This window comes from Tympanuchus pallidicinctus, unplaced genomic scaffold (genome assembly GCF_026119805.1).
Source record: "Tympanuchus pallidicinctus isolate F22 unplaced genomic scaffold, pur_lepc_1.0 scaffold31, whole genome shotgun sequence".
Lineage (NCBI taxonomy): Eukaryota > Metazoa > Chordata > Aves > Galliformes > Phasianidae > Tympanuchus > Tympanuchus pallidicinctus.
In genome coordinates, this window is record NW_026294749.1 from 13,528,784 (window position 1) to 13,546,786 (window position 18,003).

Here is an 18,003-nt window from a genome sequence, read left to right on the forward strand (position 1 = left end):
GATGCATAACAGCAGGATAAAAGGCAAATTACACAAGCTAGAACAATGAGAAATTTCAAACAAATGTAAAGAAAAGCTTATTTATCTTGAAGGTCATTATGTAACAGGAACTTGCTGGCCAGAGAGGCTTCAACATCTTCTGAAAGATGTCGAAGACTTGACTTTGGCAAGTCCCTGAATTAAAGAGACTTGCTTTGGCTAGAGGGGTGTAATAGATGACTCTGAAGTTCACTTTCATTCTAAATTACACAGTATTCAAGCAGTTTATCAACACATCCAGCTAGTTGTTTCTAGAGACCACAACAACTGATGGCAAAGTGTCCTGTTTATCTTAATGCACAGAAATCACAGAATCGTAGAATCAAACAAACACAGAATCATAGAATGGCTTGGAAGGGGCCTCAAAGATCATCTAGTTCATGGTCCTGAAGTTGGACTTTTTCAGGTTAACATTCCTTGTGATCTTCAACTCAACCAGGATGTGGTTGCTACAGCCCATATTGCCTCCAGTCTTAACCCCTTTCATGAGCTCAGCAGCATTGGGGAGTGTCAGGTCCAGTAACCAAAGAAGCTACTAACGAGTGAGGCACAATGGAGATCAGGCTACATCAAAAGCAGATCAAAAGCAAAGAAAGACTCAGTATTCTTGATCTTTGACAAATACTAGACTACAGCAAATACATTTCTGCTCTAACACTATTGAGTCTGTGCAACTCTTCATATTTTACAACAAAATTACTGTTGTGCTTTCATACTACATTGTGTCCAGTCAAAGATTTTAGGCCAAGTTAATGAAACAAAGACACTAAACCCCAATTTCAGTAAATGGTCTGAGGCTACAGCCTAATGTGCGGCTTCCTCTGAACCCAAGGGAGTTAGATGCAAATTCTTGTTTCCTATAGAAACTGGGGCTGATACTGCCTGTTGTTTTAACTCAAATAGCATCAGAAAATAATTTAGTTCTAGTCTTACCATTGGTCCCATTGGTCCTACCACTCCAGCTTCACCCTATTGAGGACAGACACATGCAACAATTACAAGGAGAACATCTGCAGTATCTAGCGGAGGTGGCAGATAACAAGGCCACCAAACATTCTGGAAGAACACAAAACAGTATTAACTCACCTTCTGCCCTTTTCTTCCCAACAATTCAGTTAAAGACCCATCAGCAGCAATGATAACTCCAGATTCTCCTTTTTCACCCTGCAATTATTGTCAAAGTAGTAATACTTGTTTTTTAAAAAAGACTTTCAATTGCTCTCAATAGATCATCTGTATGAAATGTACTCATAAGATCTCTGCTAAAGGGAAATGGGCTACTGGCATCTTCCTGTGTACTGTCAGCTCAGATATTGGTTAGTAAATCCTAATATAACTGTAAATTCTTTACAGAACACTAAGTAGAAAGCAAGAATCTTTATTTCTATGTCCTTGGGACATTATGTGATGTCCTTATCTCTACTTCAATACCACCAATATTTGCCTCTGACATCCTGGGCCAACAAAATAGGAGGCATTACTTTCAGAGCAGCCCTTGTATTATATCAGCTGGTTTTGTTCAGCATTCTTTCAAATTCCACTTATTACATTTTTTCACACAAGCTTACTAACATTCCAGTTCCTAGTAAAATTAGAATAATAAAACTTACAATGTCACTAAGGATTTGTTATCAAGCATATTTTGTTGTACGTATTTTTCCCTAAGCAATTTCTCTTACCTGTTGTCCTTTGAGTCCTTTCAATCCTGGCAAACCAATATCACCCTTTGGTCCCCGTGGGCCCTAAGCAAAATCAAATCCATAAATCCATAAATCCATAAATCCATGGTAAAGAAAAGACATGAAGTAGGGGTGGTATTTCCATGTAAAAATTTTGAAAGACTGACAATTAATTATATTGTTTACTAAATATTGACGGTTCTTTTTAACTGAAAAGCATATCAATTTTTTTTTTTTTCAAATGTTATTTATTTTGTATGGTTTCCTGTGCAGCCTACCATACACAGGACCCAATAAAACAATCTTTTGTATAATTTTGGGCAATTTGCCAACATTATTTATCAACTTCCCCAGTTTTGTCCTTATTCTCAGGCCATACAAGTGGTCCTGAGTTCATATGCACACATCCAAATTGTAAAACACTCGTAAAAAGGGAAAATAATGCTATTACATTACACATCATATAAGTAAGTTTGATAATATAAGCAATATTATAAGTCACAAACCATATAATGCTTATATGGGATAGCAGTAGGAGCACAATAGGGAGCATAACATAATGCATCATTTGATAGTCTGGCTGTGTAATGCTTCCAATGTGGCATCCTTAAAAAAGGGGTTATTCTAAAATGTGTTGAATTTGATATAAGAATATAACCTCTTGTGTTCTTTGTATCATCCTAAAAGACTAGAGGAATAGTAAACCTAGCAGCTCTCCACAGTGGTGATCAAAAAATGATTAAAAAAAAAGGCTTAAGGAATAATATACTTCCACACATTTGAACACAGTGTTTAGAAGCCCATAAGTACCTTCTATTCCTCCTAATTTGCACAGAACTTTTCCTTAGGTACTAATTTTTCATTAGACTACTGTATTTAAACTACAGAACTGACTCTGAGACGAGCAGAAACGTGAGTTGGGCACAGAACAGTATATTTCCCAAAGCTAATTTCCACTCTACACGTTGATTAAAAAAATACTCTCTCATAAGAAAATTAATCAGACTTCATATGAATTCTGTTCAATATAATTGTTGAAGTATTTAAAACATACTGAAAACCTCTTACTTAGACTGCAGAAACAGAATACTTACAGGAAATCCTGGTAAACCTGGCTTACCATCTGGTCCCTGCAAAATGCAAAAACTCACTCACAACCACATAATACAGACTTGCAAAATGGTGTGGGTTTTCAGTGCATTGTCTAATTTGTGAATATTAACTGATCTGAAACTGGATTGAGAACTTCATTCATCCAGCGGTAAAGCTGTGGTCATTTCACAATACCTTATGATTCTACCTTTTTCTGAGACATTCAGATTTACTTTCCAAAACTGAAGGATATCCAGGAAAGTCTGAAAGAACGTGACGTTTTCCCCCATATGAAAGGCATGCAACTGCAACTCAGACTCTTTAAAGTCTTACAGAATCCAACATAGAAACCACAGAGGCCCTGTCACCTTTTCCACTGAACCTCTGTTTGCCAGTAGATAAAAAACAGCATATCTGCTAGATCATGACTATAAACACAGATTTGTATTTGTACTGGACATTTTTAAGACTGTCCAACAGTGTTATCTGCAGATTCACTTTAGTGCTTGTTTAAAGCATGTGGACATGGATTACTTAAGTCACTACGACACTCCAATCTTCTCCCAATCTACGGTCAAATACAAGACTGAGGTTGTGAAACCCTTCCAATTGTAACTAGGCTTCAAGCTACAGGGTCTATTTCTTTCTGTTGGGACTGTAAAAACTACTACAAATCAATAAATTTCTACTGGCATCATGTTTATGCCTTTTTGATATCCGGTCTTTTAAGGTTTGAAAGGCAACTAGCTGCAGTAACAGACTTCACACAAAATGGGCCATCCTATGCTGGCATCCTAGTCTGTCCAGGGATTGGCATTCTGTACATACACCTTCCTTCTTTTGTCAGGGACTGAATGTGAGGGGTGCTCACAAGTAAGACAATAAGCAAAGTAAAATAAACAAACAACAGACTGCAAATGAAACTGGTTTTGAAGCAAGACACTTAGTTTGTGGAATTCAAATTTTGTGAAGTGCAATATATTATAGACTTTCATGCAAGTCCTATCACTGAATAGACTGCAGCTCAGAGAAGACAGGTTTCTAGTCCTAATTGCTAGGATCTAGTCCTAGTAATTTAAAAACCCTTCCAGGAAGCATCCAACTCATCAAATATTTAACCAAACTGTTTTAAAGCTACGTGTCTAGCTGCAAAACAGAGCCAGAAATTTCACATCTGTTGTTTTATGAGATTTCCAGATTATCATCCACAGATGTAATTGCTGTGAAATTATACACAAGAGTCTAGTATTCCTAGTTGTAATTTCAGGAAGAAATGAGTGAAATATTTCATCCCAAGATTTCATGATTTGAAAAACAAGAGTACAAAAAAAGTAGAAAAAATCATCTGCATGTACATCTGCATCCCTGTTACTGCATCAGTTTCATATTTCTGTCTTTCTGGTCGTATTCAGATCGTGTTCAGATTCAGAACTAAAGGAACTGCTTCCATTTCTTTCTTGTAGACAAAAGTTTAAGAACTAATTAATCCACACAGAATATATTTTTCCCTGAAGTACTCTCACATAGCTTACTGCTGAAACTAGCAGTAATTATACACATTTTTAAAGCACAGAAAACTCTCAGCTTTGGATACTTAAAAGGGAAAATTAAAGACAGAGCAGTTTTGGAGATTTAATAAAGCAGCATATACTCACAGGAGGCCCAAGCAGTTTTTCAATTGTAGTGAAGTTAAGAATTCCTTCTGTATCATTGAGAAGTAGCTAAAGAAGTGGTTAAGGAACAGTTTATTTCAAATACCAAACAAAGCACATAGGCGTAGATGTACATTTTTAGAATTCTGCAGAAAGTTAAAACATCTTGTTTGAAATGTGGTAAGAAAATCACAAGGTCACAGGAAATGTTAGCTAATACAACTTTTGTTACAGATCTGGAATAACAATATACAGCACTTGCATTTCACTCATTACGTAAGGATTTCAGAATGTTTTAAAAACTTTCATTAACTGACTCTCATACATTCTTAAGTTGAAAACTGGGACTTTGTGTGTTGTGGTCATTTCCCCACAGTTAAGATTAAAATAAAAATTTTATACTCTAGTGTGTCACTGGCATTCTGAGATGGCGAATCTATCTGACCACAATCTATTGTGTAAATTCAAAGTAAGAATTATGTTCTGAACATGTCTGCATCACACAGTGCAGTGTCATGGTAGTGATTCTTCAGTTAGCTCTGATCACGCTTCTGTGTGTAGTTGGTGCAGTGCAGAGAAATCAATGAAATCATCTAGATTTCCCAAAACTGTGTAGTTTATCTGGAGTAGTACCATAGCTAATGAGTTCTGAGTCTTCAGAAGCCCAAAGAGAGAAAAGTAATAACAATGCTTTTATACTTCTTTCTATCCTGGTATTAGTAAGCTGTACATTAGCTCAGACATCCCTTCAGACACTGAAAGCCCAAAAGGGTATGTATGCCCCTGCTGCTAAGTGACAAACTGGTAACAATAGACAAGGAGAAGGCTGAGGTACTCAATGAGTTTTTTGCCTTGGTCTTCTCTGATAACTTTTCATCACAGAGATCTTGAACAATTGGTTTGGAAGGAGGGTACTGAGGAAGCAGTGTCCCTCCCATTGTGAGTGACAATCACATCCATGACCACCTGAAGAACCTGAACATCCACAAGGTCCTGTGAGATGCATCCCAGAGTTCTGGGGGAATTGGCTGATGTGGTCACTAAGCCACTCAATTACATTTGAAAAGTCATGGCAGTCAGGTAAAGTCCCTGGAGACTGGAAAAAAGGCAACATCACATCCATTTTTAAAAAGGATAAAAAGGGTGACCGAGGGAACTACCAACCTGTCAGTCTCAGCTCTGTGCTAGGAAAGATCATGGAGCAGATCCTGCTGGAAGCCATGCTATGACACATGGAAGACAAGGTAGATGATATGGCAGAAATAGCATGGCTTCACAAAGGGCAAATCCTGCCTTACCAAACTAGAGGCCTTTTATGATGGCGTAGTGGCATCAGTGGACAAGGGAAGAGCCATTGATGTCATCTATCTGTACTAGTTAGGCCTTTGACATGTTTCTCCACAACATCTTTCTTTCCAAATTAGGAAGATAAGAATTTGAAGGGTGGACTGTTCTGTGGATGAAGAAGTGGCCCAGGTGAGCATCATGAAGTTCATCAACCCAAGTGCAAGGTCTTATATTTGGGTTATGGGAACCCACACTATCAGTACAAAGTAGGGAATGTAAGGATAGAGCACAGCCCTGACAAAAAGGACTTGGGGATACTGGTGGATGGGAAGCTAAATGTGAGCCAGCAATGTGCCCTTGCAACCCAGAAAGACAACTGTATCCTGGGCTGCATCAAAAGACGCACGGCCAGCAGGCTGAGGGAGGTGATCCCTCTACTCTGTGCTGGTGAGGACTCACCTTGGATACTGTGTCCAGGTGTGGAGTCCTCAGTACAGAAGAGACATAGAGCTGTTGGAGTGCATCCAGAGGAGGGCCACAAAAATGATCCATGGAGTGGAACACCTCTCCTCTGAGGATAGGCTATGGGAGAGCTGAGGCCCTTCAGTCCAGAGAAGAGAAGGCTGCAAGGTGACCTGGTAGCAGCCTCTCAGTATCTAAAGGAGAACTACAAGAAATAAGGGGACAGACTCTTTAGCAGGGTCTGTGGTGACAGGACTAGGGGAAATGGTTTCAAACTGAAAAAAGGGAGATTTAGGTTGTATATAAGGAAAAAGTCTTCTACAGGGGGGGTGGTGAGGCACTGGAACAAGTTGGCCAGAGATGTGGAGAAAGGCACGAGTCCATGGAGGCATTCAAGGCCAGGCTGGACCAAGCTTTGAGCAACGTGATCTACTTTGTGGATGTCCCTGTTCACTGCAGAGGATTTGGATTAGATGACCTTTAAAGGTGTCTTCCTCATTTAAAGACTATGATTTTAAGGATAGAATTAAATTAATGAAGTTGGTCCAGGACTTTTGGTCCATTCAAATCTGGTCAAACTAGATCAGGTGCAAGAGTCTTGAACACCTTATGGGATGGAAATGCCAGTTATTCTTAGTAACCAATTCCAGTATTTGAGCATCCTTGGAGAAAAACAAAATGAAACAAAACAAACCACCTTAAATACCTTATATCTAATCAGAATTTCCCATGTTCCAACTTGTATCCATTCAGGTCTCATGGTAATGCTATGTAGCTCTAAGAAGAGGTTTGCCCCGTCTTCTCTGTAACCCCTAATTAGGTAGCTGTAAACAGCAAGAAAGTCTTTCCTTAGCCTTCTTTTCTTCAGGCTGAACAAAGGCAGTTTCTTCAGCATCCTCATATACCATCTATTTTTGATCTTCATCATCTTGGGGTCCTGCATGGGCTTTCTTCACTGTGGTAATGTGTTTCTTGTACAGGGACACAGATGGATGTGGTACTCCAGATGTGGTTCTACGAATGCCCACCATAACTTTCTGAGCCCAATACTTGAGCCAATTTTTCACCTATCTTATCATCCTTTTATCTAATTCATAGGTCAACTGCTTGGTGATAAGACCATGGAACATTATGGTTTAAAACCTATAAGCTAATTTTCTAGTTAAATAGGTGTTCTGAATGCTACATAATACAGTCACACATTATTTTGGAAGAGTATTTAAGTACATTCACAACAACAACAACAAAAAAGCTATAGATGAAAAGATATACTAACTTATTTTTGTCATTTGTTTCATTTCTTCCATGACAACACCCCAACAGAGTGATAATCTAACCTTGTTTTGAATTCAGAAATATGAACCGAATACTTATAGAATCTTGAACCAGTCCACTTGTTCATCAGGCAAGCCTCACCACCTATTTCAAGTTCAATATTTGTGTGCAGCAATATATTCCCATTCAATGGAATGAAATACTTCTGAATTTCACAACAGCAGGGCAGGGCATGCATTCATGTGCTGGGATTCACTCAGCACAAGAAGAAGTATGTTGTACTGAAGGTACTGTCCAGTCTGAATGCCTCTTCAGCCTGTAACTATGTCCAAATCATAGCTGTCAGATCACAGTCCTTTGCATCATTTGCTACGAATGAAGTATGTGGGACTTAAGTTTGAAGTTGGTTTGAAAAGAATTCTGATTTAAATCACTGCTTTGAATGGCTGCTTGACCACATGGTCTTCCTTCCAACTACTGCACAAGTCTCTGAATACTATTTTTCTAACCTGGGATGTGAGGAAGGACACAACTGCATTGTCTTATTGTATGTTCTACTAAGCTAATCTAGCTTATCCATCCAAGCATGGCAGTTTATGGCCAACTGTCTGTGCTGTGAGGTACTACTGGTATCAAGATTCATGCAGTAAAAGCCTGTTACTTCTAACAGGTGCTGCTCTCTGATCTGTGCCCTCAAGTTCTACCAAAAAAAAAAAAAAACAACCACCAAAAAACCAACAAACAAAACAAACCTGGAAAGCTGTCATTAAAGAAAATAAAAAGCATGTTTAAGTCCTGCAGGCAGCGCTCCTTTCCCTCTCCTTCCTTGTATATACACTGTATATGGTATTAGATTGTGTAGTATTTTGGAATATCAAGCAGCAGCAAAATGAGACTTTTTTGTATATTAGGGTAGATTCTGATTGATATAGCAGAAGAGAGTAGAAGAAGTAGAAAGGATTGCTAGCTTCTGAGGTGTCAAAAAGTACTGAAGAAGCCTGGAAATAGCCAGGGCCTCAGTTCTATCTTAAACAGAAAGAACTACTGCAAGCAGAACTAACAACTTCATTTAAAATCACAGAGCTAAAATACCAGAATCAGCTGTTGTGATGTAGATATTGGTTTGACCTGGGTAGGAAAGATTTCTGAAGTGAACCACAGATGTTTGATATTTGACTGTCAGAAAAACACGAGAGTGAAAGAATTATTTGGATAATTTAATCTTCTACCTCAGCGTATGTATTTTAAACAAAGGTCATGTCATTATACAAACATCTGTGAAGTTGGTAGAACTCAGTGTCCCAAATATTTACAGATACTTAAAACCACAAACATGTTTAATCAACTGTTTCAAATTTCAGCAAATTGCAAGTCCTTGGAGAAATCATCTGATTATCCATAAGTAGATTTTGTAGCGCATGAGAATAGAAGGCTCTTGCTGTACATCCACAGAATATTTGTTCACTAGGAATGTTCATAAAGCCACCCTACTTCGTAAAGGAACCAACTGCTTAAACTCCAAGGTGTTTAGAAAAGAAAACTGTTTTCTGTACAGATTTGTAATACACTGGATGCAATACAGCTTCTAGTGGGATTTATACATTTCTTTAACACAGTGGATGTAATCCTAACACAAGTTATGAAGAATTCAAAGGATGCATAGTAGGTATCTCCAGAAACATTAGACAGATGTGTGAACTGTGGCTATCACAACATACAGAAAGCTAGGTTCATTATTAACTGCAAACAGAGCTATCTAGTCACTATTAGGAATGAAGGCCCCAAAGTAGCAGGGCTGAGAGAAAGAACATAAGTTTTAAGTCAAGGTCTCTGTCAATTCCTTTTCCTGTCACAGCTATTTAGGGAAATTCCCAGAAATTCAATAGAAACGTTATGAAGTACAGAGCTGGTGATACTCCCACTTTGAACAGGAGTTTGAAGTAGGTGATCTTCAGATATCCTTTCCAACCAACATTTCTTTCTATCTACATTTCTGCTCACCAAGGACTTAGCACGACAAGTCTATGTGAGATGCTAAGAATAGGTAATAGTTTAAAAAAACAAAAGAAGTTGTTTAGGATTGGCTAGTCCATGGGATGTCAATATATTTGCTGTCAACAGCAAATAGGGTAGGTGAAAGATTGGACTAGATGATGTTGGAGGTCTTTTCCAACCACGGTGATTCTATGATTCTAAAGATGTTTTGGTATTCTTTTGTCAGTTTGAAATGGGATTCATCTTAATCTTTAGCTATCATTATTTCTAACTAGTATTTTTGCAAGGGCTCATGTACAAAAAACAAACCTGACTCCACAAAATACATGCAGATAGAGGATATTGGGCAGTTTTAGCTTTAGCTAGAAGCTGAAGCTTGTAGTATTTTACCCTTTGATACTTTTAGCTTTTGCTTATACTACAGAGTCAGTACTCTGGCTTGTATAGTGAATACCTGTTAGAAAAAAACAATGTTACGTGTCTCTCCTGCATGGTGATGTGACTCACATACCTTGTTATTGTACCCAGTTTTGTATTTCTCAGGTTTTTTTTTTTATGTGACTTTCATGATTTGTGCACAATCACTTGGAGAGTTTGAGAGAAGCTTTCAATATTATCCCATAATTCTTGTATGCAAGCTATTTACCCTTTTCCCTTCCTCTTTAATCTTTTCAAGATACACTCATTAGATGCAGAGAGATATTAAGCTCTTTTGTTTGTTCATTTTAAGGAGTGGAATTAGAATCTGAACATCAACACCACAATTGCCAGTTAGGCAACTGCTTGAGATCTTTAAGTAGAGTTACAAAGAATTTGATGCTTGACAAATGCACTTACCTCTGGTATGGCTATGACTGGTCCTGGTGGTCCTGGTGGTCCAGGTGGACCCACAATATTGTTCCCATCCTGTCCTGGTTCACCCTATTTCAACAACATTACACGTGAAAATCCCATTTAGTAAATGCTACACTTCACATAGGTTTCTCAAAAAGAATTAAACCATCCAATCTCACCTGAGGTCCTGGGTCACCCTTCTCCCCTTTTGGACCCTTTGCATAATAAAAAAGAACACAACAGGTGTAAATGATTTTAAACAGAAAATGTTGAAACTTCATTCTAACTTCAGAAAATGCAGAAGAGCGAAACACAGTTACATCACAATCCCCAGCTTTCTGAAAGCACAAATGGGACTCAGATCCTCCGTGGGTCTGATGTTTAAAATTATCTGACAATGTTCACAAAAAACAAATGAAAACACACCATGTGATTAGTTGGGCATTGATTCAACAAGCCTTTATTTCACTGTAATGATATCAGATGTGCCTGGCTGCTTCTTCCTTTTTCATCATTGACCACCTTAGTTATGTTCCAGATTGCCTGATGAACTGAGCAGGGAAACACAAATGAACTGAAGAGTCATTTTTCATCAATAATTATTTCTAAGCTTAATTAGCCTCTCAAGATTCACTCTGCTGGGGATATAGACAGTTCATTTGACATGAATGAGAGGAAGGTGGCAGTGAATGAGCTTCCAGCTGAAGAATTCTATAATCCCTGGGGCTATTAAGCAGGAAAAAATGCACTTAAATTACCTATGAGCATGTTGACTTCCACATAATTAAAAGCAGAGCTAAATTCTGAATAATTAAAAGTATAAGGATCATCAAAGAAAGAGAAGTGGCCTGTGGAGAGCTCTGTATCTCTTCTGATTGGTGAGGGGGGCATTGGCAAAGAATATTGCTCCTATGTTTGGTGTCTAAGATAAATGCTCCACATTAAATGGGACAAATTCAGACCCAGCTCTCCACACGCAGCTAGCAAGTATTGTGAAGGCTCCAACTGTCAGATACAGGTTTGAAAGGAAGTATGTGTAGGGTGATCATAGGATATGATAGTCCAACTCACCACACCTCCAGGATGTCCAGCGATGCCAGGTTTTCCTTCTGTACTTGGCCTTCTCTGATACACACAAGAAAATACTGTTAACCAAGATAATCAGTTTTCAGTCTCATACAAGAATGCATGCATGGGTGAACTACTCGGATACGTGGGGGTTTCCATAAAGTCAGAATCAGTTGCTCTTATTAGTCAACAGACCTTCACTGATCCTGCTGTTTCCCTGTCTCCAGGAAAGATTTTTCCAATGCAGCTTCAATAATTCTTCATCATTGCTCCTACCTCTGCTTAGCAAAAGGGTGAGTTGTTACTTTCCCATAGGGTTTATTTTGTGCATTACTTCCATTTGTAGTTAAGTGACTCTCAGTCCTGAGGTAGAGGTGGGAGAGGCATTGAGTGTAAATGGGAGGGGGTGGTAGGGATGTTGGGATGTTGGGGTAAAAATTTGGTAATTTCTTCTCTAGTTCAATGGAAGACTGCAATTTAGTGCTAAGAATCCAATCAATTACACTCTATGGGAAAAACAGAAAGTATTACACTGTAATAATAATGCAGTTTCCTAGAGAAAAATAGATAAAAGAAGGCTGAAAATTCTTAAAGGAATAGATAAATAGAAAACTACCTTATTTTTTTAAGTCTGTTTTTCTCTAAGTTACATGAAAGAGCAAAAGAAATTGCACAGAACAGCCTAGTGATTGATCCAAGTGCCAAACTAGCACTGTATTCTTCAGTAGTGGCTTGTTTCTTTGTTTCATTTTATTGCTTTTTGTTTGTTTGTTTTAATGCTGTTTTTGTTCTGACATATTACTCTGCTTCAAAAAATACTTTTGGGTTTTCACTGTAGACATTACCATGAAAATGATAATACTTTTCTAATAGAAGAAATATTGAATATCAAATGAAGACAACTGTAAGAGATTCATTCAGTGTGTAGCTAAGTTGTTAGAGCCCCTTGCCATAACATCTTATAAGTTACAAAAGTCTATGTAAATGTCAGGGAAGAGCATATTATTATTATTTAGGAGAGCAAATTTTGGGCTGTTGAAGGCATTACTGGAAAAGATCCCCTGGGATCCCCTCCTTAGGGATGTAGGAATGGATCAGAGCTGGCAGCTCTTTAAGTACACCTGTCTGAGAGCACAAGAGTTCTCCATTCCAGCATAGAAAAAATTAAGTTGAGGAGGCAGGAAACCAGCTGGGATGAGCAAAGTCCAGCTGGTCAAACTGAGGAATAAGAAGGATAAGTATAAGCAAGGGGAGCATGGATAAGTAGCCTGGGAAGTATATCAGGGTGCTCTTCAGACCTGCAGAGATGGGATCAGGAAAATCAAGGCGCAGATGGAACAGAGCTTGACAAGGGACATGAAAAAATAATAAGGGATTCTTTTGCTATTGTCATCAGAGAAGAGACAGGGAAAAGAGAGTGCACCCCCTCTGATAAATGAGAAGGAAGAACTAGCTACAACAGACATGGAGAAGGCTGAGGTACTCAGCAAGTTCACTGCCTTCACTGGCAGTCAGGATTCCTAAGTCTCTCAAGTCTCTGAACCTCTCCCCGGGGGTTGAGAGAGCAAAATTCTTCCCGCTGTGAGAACAGAGCAAATCCAAGACTGCTTTGTGAGTTTCGATGTGTACAAGTCTAAGGGGACAGACAACATGCATTCCAAGATCCTGAAGGAACTGGCTGATGTGGCTGCCAGACCACCCTGCATCATATTTGAAAAGTCATGGTTGTCAGGTGAGAGTGCCAGTGACTTGAAAAAGGGAATAATTACTCCCATTTTTAAGAAAGGGAAAAGGAAGACCTGGGAAATGACAGAGTGGTGACTCACCTTTGAGTCTGGGAAGATCATGAAGCAGATCCTCCTGGAAGAAATGTTAAGGTACATGCAAGGCGATCTACAACAGCTAGCCTGACTTCTCAAAGGGCAGATCATGCTTAACCGATCTGGTGGCCATCTATGATGGAGCAATGGCATCAGTGAACAAAGGAAGAGCAACTGATGTCACGTACTTGGGTTTCTGCAAGGCCTTTGGTATGGTCTCACATCACATCCTTATCTCTAAATTAGAGAGATAAGGATTTGAAGGGTGAAATATTTGGTGTATAAAGAATTGGTTGTATGGTCATAGCCAGAGAGTTACAGTCAGTGGCTCTGTGTCCACGTGGAAGCTGGTCTTGAATGATGTCTCCTGGGTGTCTGTACTGGGACCAGTACTCTTTGACATCTTTATTGACTAGACAGTAGGATTGAGTACACTCTCAGCAAATTTGCATATGACACCAAGCTGAGTGCTGCAACTGACACAATAGAAGGAAGGGATGCCAAACAGAAGGACCTGGACAGGTTTGAGAAGTGGGTCCATGTGAATTGAAGAAGATTCAACAAGCCAGTGTGCAAAGTGTTGCACTTGAGTAGGGGCATCCCCAAGCATTACAGACTGGAAAAGAATCTCACTAAGAGCAGCCTTCTGTCAGTTCCCTCTGTACTCTCAGGATTGTGAGAGATTCCATTCAACCCCATGGACTTACAACAGACCAGGTGATGTAGCAGTTCACTGTTTCCTCCTGAATTGTGGAGGTTTATTCTGCTCTATATCCCTGGCTTTCTGATCAGAGGTCTGAGCACCCAGAGGATGACTGGCTTGACTATTAAAGACAGAAGTAAAGAAAGCATTGAGAACCTCAGCCCTTTACTCATTTTCAGTAAAAACATTCCCTGCCACATCCAATAAAGAGGGGAGATTCTCCTCAAGATGTTAGAATAGTTCTTTAAACAAACAATAGCATTCATATCTGTTCTTGGAGAACTTGAAGTATCTCTAGAATAAAAAGAGAGATACAAAAGGAACAGTGCAGATACCAGCAGAAAACAAAAGCATTTATCTGTGGGTTAACTAGAATCTTTTAACCACCTCCAAATTACCACTGCAATTCTATAGATACCCAGTAATTTTGACCACTGCTTTTTTCCTGTGAAACTGTCCTCAGTTTATATGAAGCCTTATAATGTATCCTATAAAATAAGTAATAGTAAAGCAAAGCAAAACAAAACAAAACATGGGGAAGATTTCCTGAGTAGAACAGCTAGATTAAAAAAGAGAAAAGGGTAAAACAAATGTAATTGTTGATGCAGACAATCTCTTAGATTTGCTTCGTGAAAATGTTAATGTGGTAGCTCAAGTTCCTGAATCTGAGTGTGCTCCCTTTGCCTTCCTGCAAAGTACTGCAATCACCTTCTGCTCTAAAAAGATAATTTAAATAAACAGCTCTCTAATAACATGTAAAACTCAGCTTGAGTTGACCAGATCTCATATTTTAAAGTGATGAAGATATCATTATCACAAGTAGAATGTAGCATTTGAGATATCACTCTATGAATAGATTATTTTTCTTTTGAGTATAACATATTATGAAGTCACAAATGTAAAAAATGTGTCTCTGTATTTCCATCTTACAGAAGAAGCTAAATTTGTGGCTTCAAATACGACAGCATAGGAAAAGCAGTAATTTAAATGGGACATGCAGCTTGATGTTAATGAATGCTGGCCATTCTGTATGTATATTTAAATCTTCAAATTATTTATGTGTGAAAGATAGTACCAAAGTTTTTCCTCGTAATACAGTAGTAGCTTTGAGATCCCAATATTAGTAATGATAATTATGTACAGCATACGATGTTAATGGCTAATTACTGAACAATTTAATGAAAACTGCCTAAGTAAGAATCGAATAAAACAGTTCAGTTGGGTGGGATCTGCAAACATCTTTAGGTCCAACTGCCTTATCTCTTCAGGGCTAACTGAAAAATAAACATGTTGTTGAGGGAATTGTCCAAAAGTCACTTGAATGCTGACGGGCAGGGGGCATCAGCCTCCTCCCTAGGGAGCCTGTTTCAGTGTTTGATCATTCTCACAGTCGAGAAACAGTTCCTAATGCCTGGTCTGAACCTCCCTTCGTGCAGCTTTGTGTCGTTCCCATGTATCCTATCATTGGTTAGTAGGAAGAAGAGACTGGCACCTCCCTCTCTGCTTTCCCTGTTGTAGAGAGCAATGAGACTGCCTATCTGTCTCCTCCAGACTGGACATCCCAAGTGTCCTCAACCTCATAGAATATGCTTTCCAGCCTAGAAGGCATGTTTACTGACTTCGTTGCCTTCCTCTGGATGCTTTCAAGTACCTTACCATCCTTTTTGTATTGCAGAGGTCACAATATTCGAGGTAAAGTTGCACAAGTTCTAAATATAGTGCAGTAATCAACTCTTTTGGCTGGCTGGCTATGCTGTATTTAACACATGTCAAAATGGAATTTGCTCTATTTTGCTGAATTCAAATCATCGATAAGAATGTTGAGCAGAACTGACCCTAGAATTGACCAGTGCTAGTGATTATCTGCCAGCTATATGAATCTCCATTTACTACAACCATTTGTGCTCTGCTGTTGAACCAGTAAATCACCAAGCATAGTGTGAAAGTGTACTGGGAGGAACGATCTTAAAGGCCTTACTAAAATCCAGAAAGATTATCTCTGCCACCTACCCTTCAGACACCACGTGGCTGACCTTCTGACAGAAAGAAGTCAAATTACTAACGCAGGAATAATTGATGAATGGCAAGATTCATTAATGAACCCATATTGAGTATGCCTGATAATATCTTTGTTCTTCACATGCTTTTCAATATCTCCCAGGACAATCTTCTACATAACTTTTTCAAGGACTGAGGTTAGACACATTTTTGTAGCTTCCTGGATCTTTTGTTATGTCCTTCTTGTACATGGATATAACTTTGACTGTCTTCCAGTCATTAAATAAATCCATTCCTTGCATGATCAATTACATTGCCCAAGTGCCCATAGTAAAAGGAATTGCAGGTTTCCTATAGGAATGTGTCAGTCTGTAACAAATGATTCTGTCTCTAACAAATGACTCATCAATTTCTTCTTAGACAGTTGTAAATATAGAGATGATTACATTTTCCCTTCTTAAGAGAGTACATCCACAGCTGTAACAAAGTGACAGTAAAATACCTCAAATCCTAAACTATAGCTTACACCTGTGGGTCCAGGAGGTCCAGGGGGCCCAGGGGGTCCAGGAGGTCCAGGGGGTCCAGGTTTCCCAGGAGAACCATCAGCACCAGCTTCTCCTTTAGGGCCTATTGATCCAGTGACCCCAGTGTCACCCTAAAATAGAAGATCAGTCTACTGTTAGTTATACTGAACATGCACAAGCCGAGGCAAGTAAGCACTTGGGTTTCAAAATCATAACCTATTACACTTAGCCCTTTCCTTTGGTAAATTGTAAGTAACATGTTGTATTGGAGTGATACAGTTTTCCCATAAAGTCACTGTCCTGTTTTTTTTTTTTTTACCTTTGCACCAACAGAACCAGGAAGACCTCTATCACCCTGTAAAAGAAAAGCAATTCTTATTATTTAAAGTAAGAATATTAATCATGAAAAAAACAATTGTGTGATTGCTTAATTTAAATACCCACAAAATTCTGTTTTGTTTAACTTGATGTCAAAATGTGCATTCCAGGAAATATTAGACCCCTTAATTAAAAAGAAAACAACCCATATTTCAGAAGTTATAGTAACAGGTGAATAGTTCTGGTCTGGTATGCATACAGATGGCAATGTCGTATTTCAGTTTTGCTGGAGATTTTGTTGGTCTAGAGAATCAAACACTATGGATCACCTCTTCATGATTCTCCACTTACATGAGGAAAATCCTCATGGACAGTAACCAGAAGCTGAAACTGATGCCACGGAGGTTGTCAGGGACACCAAATAAAGGATTACCAGTATGATTACCAGATGATTACCAGTATGGTTTTAGGTTCTTCTGCAGTAATTAAGTTATTTGATTTGCTTTTATATACTTCCCTTAAATATCATTTTCTAATGTATAGAAAGGACAGAAATGCAGCGTGCAAATATTTATGTGGCATTGAAGCAAATGGGCATAATTGTTATACTGGCAATCTCTTGTCCTTACACATTCAACAAAAACTGCATGAATGAGATCTGAAAAAAATGGGTAATCATCAGCATCAAAATGATAGCAACGACTTCTTCCAAAATTAATGACAAAAAAACCAAATATATTAAATATCAGTCCAGGGAACAAACTGGCTTTACTTTCCAATCTTCGGTACCTTCAGCAGCTTCTCCCACTAGTCTTCTTTATATTAACCGTGAAAAATGTTTATAATTAGATATAGCAATATAGATTAAGCCAAGGCTTTAAAAAAAATAAAATAAAATAGTAGAAATGAGAAATCCTATTATTCCAAGGTGCTGGGGATTGTATGGAGCAGGAGCAAATATACAGTACTTCACTTTCAATTACATTTTATCAATATATGTAGAAAACATAATCAGGAAATAGGTACAGCAAGGAGAAACAATCAACTTCTTGCTCTTTGAGTTTTATATTCTTTTTGAAAATTATTATTGTTTGTGGGAATTCAAGAGAGGCTATTCAGAACTGACGCTGTGGAGCAAGATAAACAGCATGAGAAAGCAAGACTGACAACCAAGGACATCTCTAGAAGAAGAAAAAAGCAAAAGGAAAGGCTCAAGCAGCTGGATGTGTGCCTACATGCACAGTTAAGAAGTGTCAG

The 18,003-nt window shown here is 38.5% G+C and overlaps 1 protein-coding gene across 1 annotated transcript in view; it reads right to left on the reverse strand.

Annotated features, from left to right (window-relative positions):
* Positions 1-18,003, reverse strand: part of COL15A1 (collagen type XV alpha 1 chain) — a 104,930-nt gene that overhangs the window by 35,185 nt on the left and 51,742 nt on the right. The window contains exons 11-20 of the mRNA XM_052697730.1: positions 16,748-16,783; positions 16,431-16,559; positions 11,387-11,440; positions 10,495-10,530; positions 10,319-10,402; positions 4,466-4,531; positions 2,813-2,848; positions 1,719-1,781; positions 1,126-1,203; positions 973-1,008 (exon numbers count right to left, since the gene is read on the reverse strand). Of these exons, the coding sequence (XP_052553690.1) occupies positions 973-1,008; positions 1,126-1,203; positions 1,719-1,781; positions 2,813-2,848; positions 4,466-4,531; positions 10,319-10,402; positions 10,495-10,530; positions 11,387-11,440; positions 16,431-16,559; positions 16,748-16,783 (618 nt within the window). The remainder of the gene's footprint in view (positions 1-972; positions 1,009-1,125; positions 1,204-1,718; positions 1,782-2,812; positions 2,849-4,465; positions 4,532-10,318; positions 10,403-10,494; positions 10,531-11,386; positions 11,441-16,430; positions 16,560-16,747; positions 16,784-18,003) is intronic.